Raw genomic sequence first — 9,424 nt, 5'->3', positions numbered from 1 at the left:
TCAACCCCCCTGCCACGGGCAGGAACACTTTCCACTGGACCAAGTTGCTCAAAGCCCCATCCAGCCTCATCTTGAACACCTCCAGGGATAGGGAGTGCTCCCAATCACATGGAAAACAAACCTGGCGATATGGCTGTGCAAGTGTACAACCCGTGTGAGCATGTGGAGACAGATCAGGTGAAATTTGTAAAACCTGAGTTTACGTTTCCTCCCGGACATGTGCCAAAAGCCATTTCAGATAGGCTGGCTGGAAGTGGCTACCTGGTTTGGGGACTCAGAGGTGGCTGGATGTTTACACACAACCCACATCACTCCACAGTTTGGCTTTGGCTTTTGAGGCTGGTTTGTCTTGGCTACTGGAGCAAGCCCAGCGTATCATCTAGGCTCAGCTGGACCTTGATTGCCATATGTGTGTCCCAGTCTTTGGGGATAATCGGAGCACCAGCTGGCCTTTCTCCATCTGATAACAGAAATGCCTGGTAGTTGCCAGAACAGTTATCCCCATAGCAATGGGCTCCTCAAATGTTCCTGTAGAGAAAAAGTTTGGGCACAAATAAGTGATTAGGCATGTATTCATGTATATCTCCATATGGCATCGATTTCTCCCTCTCTGAATCTGACAAAAGAGCTATTGAAAATGTCTGTGTGTACCAGCGTCAAAGACTGTGCCTCACCATGAGACTGTTTCCAGTCTATCCAAAGGCTCTTGAGATGGCTGGCACAGAGCAGAGAAGGTGTATAGCTGCTTTCTATTGATCACTAGAAACACAGTATGGGTGACTATCTTTTTTTACTAGTCTCTTTTTTTCCTGGGCTTTCTCATATTGCTCGGTTTTGCTCTCCAGTGTCTCAGCTCTAATGGTGTGGCACTTTTCCAGTCCCACAGCTCTTTTGATTTGCTGTGATTCATATTCCTCTGGCCTAAACTCAGGCTAATTTCCTGGCTTAGTGTTTCTCATTGATTTGAGGAGGCTTAGAGCTAGCCAACAGAAGTGTCAGACACTGACAGTTAAGTGCAGTTTAAATCATATAAATGAGTCTGGCCCTTGCATGTATTTTTTTTCTAAAACAGTTTTCTTATTTCGCATTTCTCACATAGAACCTTGTTTCTGTATCCCTCCTTCTTTCCTCTGCGCATTTCTCTCCATACTTCCTCCACACAGTTGCTGCAGAAAGAGGTGTCAAGGAACGAGTTCACAGAGACAGAAGCTGGGCTTTGAGTGATGTTAGTCGTCTTTCCACTGCCTGGCCAGCCTTCTCCCAGTTCTTGGGCATGGCATAAAATAGGCCCTACTCTGCCTGCTCAGTCACAGAAGCTCATACCTCGTGCCCCATCTTTATATTCCTGGCTTGGGCTCTTGTCCCGAGTCCATTTGTCCTGTCTGTACTCTGGGTTACAGCATGCTATTAGGACAGATGACTTGAAAATTGGGAAATAAATGCGTTGAGCTAATCATTACAGGCCTGCTTCACGAGCTGGAGAAAAAGAAATGGTTTTTCTCCATGAAGACGAGGCTTGGAAAAGCATTTAGAAGTAATTAGTGAGTGAGACATCATGAAAATTCAGGTGATTTGCATTCCAGCTAGCTTAGAGCAGAGGGACATCTGTTATAGCTTCTTCATCAACATATGCATTTGCATCTGCCTCTTCTCTTTATGCAGAGACACTTTCATCATTTTATTCTAGTGGTGTATTTCAGTCACACAGGGAGAGTTGTGAGTGGGAACAGAGAGATTTGCTTTGACATCCTGCAACGGTCAAGTGTACTGAGCCTCACTACAAGGGCTATTGCTAGCAAACCTAATAAAATAATAGGTATTTAAAATCCTACCAAGAAGATATTAGACTCATGTGTGCTATTTCAAGTGCTCTTGAATAAGGTGCATGCTATTTGGTAACATCCTCCTATTAGCTTGTTTAGTCATATGTTAAAGGAATTGCTTGTCATCCTAAATTACCCGTTGAGTCAGAACTGTATGAGCCACAATATTTTTCTTCGGTACAAAGGGTTACAACGTTTTGTAGAAAACATGGGTTGTAATTACCCTTATGCAGCAGCAAAGGGGAAGGGAGGAAGAAAGAAGACGACTCATCTCAGAGGATTTGAGATAAAATACCAAAGTTCATTTGATTTCAGACTCGATTCTTCTTCCTGCCCACAGGTTTCTATACTCATTAAATAGGACTAAATGGGTAGAAAAGTTTTGCCAGTCCTCGACGTCCCAGCGGGAGGCTGGGAAGAGTGAAGGTGTTTAGCGAGGCTTTCACAGCCCTTTGCAGGGAAAGGATATTTTTCCCTCGCTCTCTGGGAGATATGGCACCAAACACTTCCTCTTTCCTCATGCCTGTTTTCCATGAAACCCTTCATGGAGGCTTCACCCCTCGTTTTACCAAAGTGTACAAAACAGGAAAGCCTCGTGACTTCCTGTGGCACAAATCACTTCCTTTTGGTACTTCCTCGTTGCTAAAATGGATGGAAAGCGGTTGATTCTGTACCTGGTCCCATGGACTCCCCTGCAAATTAGGGGTGGCAGAAGACACACCCTACCAATGAAGAGGTGTCGCAATGTGGCCCTAGGTCTGTGGCTGCGTAAACCATGGCGGCAGAGACCGGTAAGGCTGAGCTGCAGTGAGACAGCAGTCCAGGACTCTGCTCCGTTCAGGTTTGGTCTCGTTCCTTCATATGAATCCAGAACATGGCAATGAAGTCACTGGGACCGCGCTGGTTTGACTTACAGCACCCTGTTACTTCTGCCCGGTAGTATAGTGCAGAGTCATCGGGTGAAGGTAAACAGTCATTGGGAAAATGGGGTGTGCATCCCTTGTTTCTTAAGAAAACCCAGCTAGGGTGCAATTACTGCCCGTCCTGGTGGTGAAAAGGCGCTGGAGCTCTGTCTTTCCTCATGCTGATTTCATACCACTTCATATTCATCGATATTTAGTGGAGCAATTGCTGCTTCAAGCCAATGTGAAATTATGGTCAGGGCCACAATACCAGGACAATAAAAGCATTCCTGCCCCTCTCCAGTCTCTTCCCTTTTCCCCCTACTCTTTCCTTCTTTCATTTGAAGCACCTATTTTTCCATTCTCTGCTACAGCCATATTTGTAAAAAACAGGCAGATGCTTTTGCTGATGAATATGAAGCTGAGAAAAGATGATTATTTTTCTCTGTATATTCACATCTCAGCTCTAGAGAATTACGTGCGTGGATTCTTCTGAAGGCAGATGAGACTCCCTTTTTTAGACGTCTCTCTGCCACACCAAATTACAATGCTCGTTTAGATGGTTTCCACACACAGGCAAAAAACTGCACAGATTTGCCTCAGTGTATTGAAATATTTTAGTGAACCTGTGAATCATCTCATAACTTACTTCTTTTATGTTTTTATGGTCTTCATTCTCTTGGAAGTACACAATAAACACATACCCAGTAATGAGCAACACAGAGAATGTAAATTGGGAGCCACTTCCAAAAAAACAAGAAAGTGTTCAATGGACTTGAAAAAACTGCTGTTAAGAAATGCTACTTTGCATCACTCATAAATAATCTTTTGAACTCAATTTCGTGAGAAATCATTACATCCCCATGATTGATGTCATAGATAAAGAAAATCTTCAATGATGAGTGCCATATTTTATCCTAAGAGACTGAACTTTTCATGTGTTAAAGCCTGAACCAACTGCTAATTGTTAGGCTTCAGAGAGGAACTTCCCTTTTAGAATGTTTTCTTTTACCTGTCACCGAAATGTTTATTACAGATCACTGTTGGAAGCACGGGACTCGGCGTAATGAACTACTGAGCTGGTATCAGGTGTTGGGAAAGTCACATTAAATTCTTTAGACTTCTTTAAGCTGTGGACTCTGCTGTCAGTCACGGTCTAGCATATTCCCTGCTCAGGAGCTGATCTCCCTTGGGATCTAAGACAGGCTTGATCTACAGAATTTGTTTTGCAGCCCAGTCTTTCTCAAAATAGAGGGCATTTATGTCCGAGGCATGGTCCTGTAACTCCCATAACCGAGAAATTTATGCAGAAGGCTGACTAAACTGCATCTTAGGCACATTTTGGCCCATTTTTGCGATAAGGCAAATTAACTGTCCCTTCCCAACACCATTGTAGTACGCATCAACCTAATGCTGGCATACACCTAAAATGAAAGATTCAGGTTTCAAATTAAGTCTTTTATGTCTTTTATTAGTGCTATTGACAAGTTTGTTAGGTTTACACCCTTTGAAAGAAAGGGCTCAGCACAGCTGGAACAGGGTAGCTCATTCAGAACAGATTTGAGGCCTGGCTGCAGGAAGAACCATTTAAGAAAGTGTGTCAAGGTAGTAGTTCTCCCATCTCTTCACTCTGTTAGTCACTACTTTCCATTTATTTGGGGTCATCTTCTCTATTCCTGTAACAATCAGGTCACGGAAGAGGATGCACTTGTAGGAGTGGGTCTTCTCAATAGACCTCAGGGCAAAGTCCTTCCTGTTGTTTATAATAAACCATTTCAAAGAAGACCAGGCGGCATCCATAGGATAGAGATAGTTGTAAGACGAAGGCACAACAAGAAGCTCATGGCCATTGGCTCTAGCAACTTCAGGGCAACACTCAATGCTGGACTTGTAGGTTGCTGGTGGGACTGGCGTCACAGTACCTGTCTCCGTCTCCTTGCCATCTTTTGCCCCCATATGTGTGGGCTGCCTTTTGTCCCTGATCACAATGACACATTTCCCATAGGAGGCAGTCAGAGAATCACACAACTCCTCAAAAATACCGTTCTGCTGATAGGTGGGCAGATCAGCTCTTAAGAGCAGTTTGTACCTCCAGGGTACCCAGCCTTGACTGCTGCCAGCGTGAACAAGTGTCCATACCGGCCAGCGCAGACTGGCCTCCTCGGCTGTTTTTTCTCCTGTTATAAGACTTTCTGGAATATCCGTTTCCCCTAAAAAAATGGTGTTGAAACTCTTAAACTGCAGTGTCCTCAGAGCTCTTAAATACTGCAGGCACTGCCTCTTTGAAGCAGCATCACAGCAGCCCCTGCAAATTATGTGCCTGAAGAAGGGATTTGTGAAGCGCTGCATGTCGGTGTCTGAAGGTTCATGAAGGTTGCTCACAGAGCTCACAATGCTCCCGTTGCCCCGGTGTTACCCAGCGGTGTCACACCCCACTAGTGACAGCATCAGCAGGGGCTTCCAGGCGGCAGATCAAAAGGCATCTTGGAAAACAGTGGTCCCTGCAGGCTGGGTAGGCTGCAAGTGTGCAGCTAGCGGCTTCTGGCATCAGGACTTTGCTTATCTTCAACATCATAGTTCCTCTTCTCACAGCACTGGGTGGGTGCTTGGGCCTTGTGTACACATGTGGGCCAGCCAGGCAACACCAAAAGGGGTCCAGAGGGATGGGCATGTGGAAGAAGGAGCTGCCCAGAGCCAGCATGGAGAGTGAGACAATGCCTGAGCTTTGAAACCAGTGGTAACAGATTTGAGGCCTGGCTGCAGGAAGAACCATTTAAGAAAGTGTGTCAAGGTAGTAGTTCTCCCATCTCTTCACTCTGTTAGTCACTACTTTCCATTTATTTGGGGTCATCTTCTCTATTCCTGTAACAATCAGGTCACGGAAGAGGATGCACTTGTAGGAGTGGGTCTTCTCAATAGACCTCAGGGCAAAGTCCTTCCTGTTGTTTATAATAAACCATTTCAAAGAAGACCAGGCGGCATCCATAGGATAGAGATAGTTGTAAGACGAAGGCACAACAAGAAGCTCATGGCCATTGGCTCTAGCAACTTCAGGGCAACACTCAATGCTGGACTTGTAGGTTGCTGGTGGGACTGGCGTCACAGTACCTGTCTCCGTCTCCTTGCCATCTTTTGCCCCCATATGTGTGGGCTGCCTTTTGTCCCTGATCACAATGACACATTTCCCATAGGAGGCAGTCAGAGAATCACACAACTCCTCAAAAATACCGTTCTGCTGATAGGTGGGCAGATCAGCTCTTAAGAGCAGTTTGTACCTCCAGGGTACCCAGCCTTGACTGCTGCCAGCGTGAACAAGTGTCCATACCGGCCAGCGCAGACTGGCCTCCTCGGCTGTTTTTTCTCCTGTTATAAGACTTTCTGGAATATCCGTTTCCCCTAAAAAAATGGTGTTGAAACTCTTAAACTGCAGTGTCCTCAGAGCTCTTAAATACTGCAGGCACTGCCTCTTTGAAGCAGCATCACAGCAGCCCCTGCAAATTATGTGCCTGAAGAAGGGATTTGTGAAGCGCTGCATGTCGGTGTCTGAAGGTTCATGAAGGTTGCTCACAGAGCTCACAATGCTCCCGTTGCCCCGGTGTTACCCAGCGGTGTCACACCCCACTAGTGACAGCATCAGCAGGGGCTTCCAGGCGGCAGATCAAAAGGCATCTTGGAAAACAGTGGTCCCTGCAGGCTGGGTAGGCTGCAAGTGTGCAGCTAGCGGCTTCTGGCATCAGGACTTTGCTTATCTTCAACATCATAGTTCCTCTTCTCACAGCACTGGGTGGGTGCTTGGGCCTTGTGTACACATGTGGGCCAGCCAGGCAACACCAAAAGGGGTCCAGAGGGATGGGCATGTGGAAGAAGGAGCTGCCCAGAGCCAGCATGGAGAGTGAGAATGCCTGAGCTTTGAAACCAGTGGTAGAAACCATTCCCTCCTTTCCTGGCAAGCGCGTGGCCTCCTGCAAGATGTGGCCTTGAAATCCTCCAAGGTGGAGAAGGGGACTGAACTCTGGGTATCTTGTTATGGGGGGGAAGAGGACCTCTGAACCCCCACATGAGCTTCTCTGATGGGCAGACCCAATCCTGGCAGCGTTGTGATGTGATGCCTGGTGCCCAGTCCCCAAGAGCACAGCAACCTGTGTGAGGTCCACCGTGCTCAACCTGCCCAGCTCCAGGTCTTGGAGGGTGAAGAAATAAGTGATGCCTCAGATGTCACTTCATGGTGAGGTATTTTTAGGAGTAATTTGGTTTCTAGAGTCCTCTTAGGTTCCCACTTTGTGCACCTGCTTCTCCATTTTGTGCTGGGCCTACCGAGGAACCCCTGGTGGACCTGCATTGAGCCCAACACTGATACTATCACCCCCTCCAAGGGTGAGCAACACCTTCAGAGAAATGGAAGCAATTATGGGGGGGAAAGAAAATTGCTCACGTGGTGTTATGGGAACACACAGGCTGAAATGAAGGTCAGAGCAGAAAGCTGGATGGGTGACACCCTGCTGCCATGGCAAGTCATGAGGGGAACAGGAGCATGTGGCGAAGCGAGGGCTGCAGCCAGCCTGGGGAGACAGGAACAGTTCGGGGGACACATGGTGTGTGTCTCTATGTGTGCATGCATGTGTGTGTGCATACATGTGTGTGCATGCAGGGGCACTGAGGGCAGCAAATGTTAGACTGGGGAAGGTTGTAGAGCAGCAGAAAGTGAAGACTATTTTGATCCAACTCGTTTCTTACCTGTTCCTGCTCCTCCCTGTAGATGCACACACAGAATTTTATGACAGGAACAAGCTTGTCAGTACAAGACTGTCAAATTGCTCCCACTTAGCTGTACCTACAAGGCTGGGAGTGAATGTTGCCAGCGTTGTCAGCCTGCCAGATGGGGCTGAACAGCACAAACATATCACTCTCTGATGACGGTAAGCATTTCCTTGTCCACTTCTGAAATTGAGATACCCCGCAGTCTGCATCATCCCCTCTTGGAACAGTTTTCCTTCCTCCTAACGCAGTGGGAAACTCTGTGAAGTCAAAAAATGTCTGAAGATGAACATAGATGGTGGGGTCTAACTCAGCTGCCTGGATGCTCTCCTTGCTGAGGCAGATGAATCATGTCAGCAGCATTGTGTGGAGAGCAGAAGTCTGAAAATGTGATATAAGAAGAAGGGTATACCCCCAGAGAGAAGCCTGTATGGTTTGTTAGCCAAATGCAAAATGATGGCAGATTCAGATTGTACACATGCGAAGAAAAATTCTTGAATATGCAGTACATATTCATATGAGAGTACAACATAAAATAGTGTTGACTCATCTCTATCAGCATTACACACTGTATCTAGTATTAGCTTTTGTCCTTAATAAAGGTATACCATGAGCATAACCTGACGTGAGCAGTCCTATTGGAGTTATTGGGTGTTTATTAGTTTTCAAAAGTGTACGTTTAGAGGCCTCATTAGGGCCTGAGGTCCCCCAAAACACTGATTTAGGGACTGTACTGTTCAAGAATTGGATGTAAAGTGTCAAAAGAACTACCTGTAAAGAAATCTTCCTCCCTAATTCTTCTTGGTGTCTGTGACAAGAACTCCCAACACCCACTGGAACCACAATTGTATATTACCCTGTTACCTAAAAAGAAACCTGAAGGTTTCCTTTCCTCGTCTCTTCTCCAGAGAAGATCTCCTTAATTGTGCATGAGTTGGAGCATGCTATCCTTGATACAGACACAAGTGCCTCACAAGTGCCTTTGGGATTTGGGAAAAGGCACTTCCCATCACTCTCTTATGCCCAGCAGCACCCTGGTCCCTCCAGGAACAAGGTGGGAGGCCTGGCCCCTGCTTGCTGCCAGCTCCTCCATCACTGCCTGGGTATACAAGTAGGGGCTGAGCAGACACACACACATACACACACCCCGCAATGCATCCCCCCAAAAATTCGGTGCTTCACCAAATTCCATTGTACCACTTAGCTAAATGACAAATTTATCAATTACCCATGAACAAAGTCTCTCTTAATGAAGCAATTAGGATACTGATTATTAGTTACATACCAATTACCCATTTCAGTAGTAATTATGATATTAGGTTACCTGTCACCACACTCTATATGCAAGATAAAAATCATCACAAACCCTTTATTTTAAAATGGTAAATAAAAACATAATGAAATACAGAACATAATGAAATACGCATAAACAGTAGGCATGATGTTAGGCAAAGAGAGGGTGTTTCTACTGCTGTATTATATTACATGTAGCAGCTAAAATTAAGTTGCTAATTTTGAAATTTAACATTTTATTTTTATCTAAATAAAATGTTTGGTAAGTTTGAATATTTTTTTCTCCAAAACCAATGCTTGAGAACATTATTCTACAGGGAATTTGGTTCTCTTCCAGTCTTACATGGAGTAAGAAAAATTAGGATTCTTTTTCAAATAAATACTGTATTAAATTTAAATAATCTATTTTCCCTCCTAGCTGTGTGATGAAGTCCTGAACACTAGCTGAAGGCCCATGCCAAAGTAGTATTTCCGGTGTCAAATGAGACTTTCCAAAAGTGTCTAATTCTAGCTCTTGACCCATGATGGAACCAATAAGGGAAGCGCTTGCCAAAATCAAAGGTGGCCTCAGGATGGAAATAGAAAAGGTGGAAACTTCAGACAACAAATTAAACTGATACCTAAAGTAAGAGCCCTGAACTTCTGAGAACA

At 45.4% G+C, this 9,424-nt stretch overlaps 2 protein-coding genes across 2 annotated transcripts; both read right to left on the bottom strand.

Moving 5' to 3' along the window:
- Nucleotides 1–4,219: 4,219 nt before the first annotated feature.
- Nucleotides 4,220–5,120, bottom strand: LOC106885690 (uncharacterized protein C21orf140 homolog). The gene has a single exon (XM_014938060.1). The coding sequence runs from the start codon at nt 5,072–5,074 to the stop codon at nt 4,313–4,315; it is 762 nt and encodes a 253-aa protein (XP_014793546.1). The 5' UTR covers nt 5,075–5,120; the 3' UTR covers nt 4,220–4,312.
- A 378-nt stretch (nt 5,121–5,498) lies between these two features.
- Nucleotides 5,499–6,306, bottom strand: LOC106885644 (uncharacterized protein C21orf140 homolog). Its single transcript, XM_014937998.1, has one exon. It carries the CDS (start codon nt 6,258–6,260, stop codon nt 5,499–5,501), a length of 762 nt encoding a protein of 253 aa, XP_014793484.1. The 5' UTR covers nt 6,261–6,306.
- Nucleotides 6,307–9,424: the final 3,118 nt, after the last annotated feature.

Source organism: Calidris pugnax, unplaced genomic scaffold, assembly GCF_001431845.1.
Source record: "Calidris pugnax isolate Ruff unplaced genomic scaffold, ASM143184v1 scaffold25, whole genome shotgun sequence".
NCBI classification, from domain to species: domain Eukaryota; kingdom Metazoa; phylum Chordata; class Aves; order Charadriiformes; family Scolopacidae; genus Calidris; species Calidris pugnax.
This window is presented reverse-complemented; position numbering and strand designations above follow the sequence as displayed.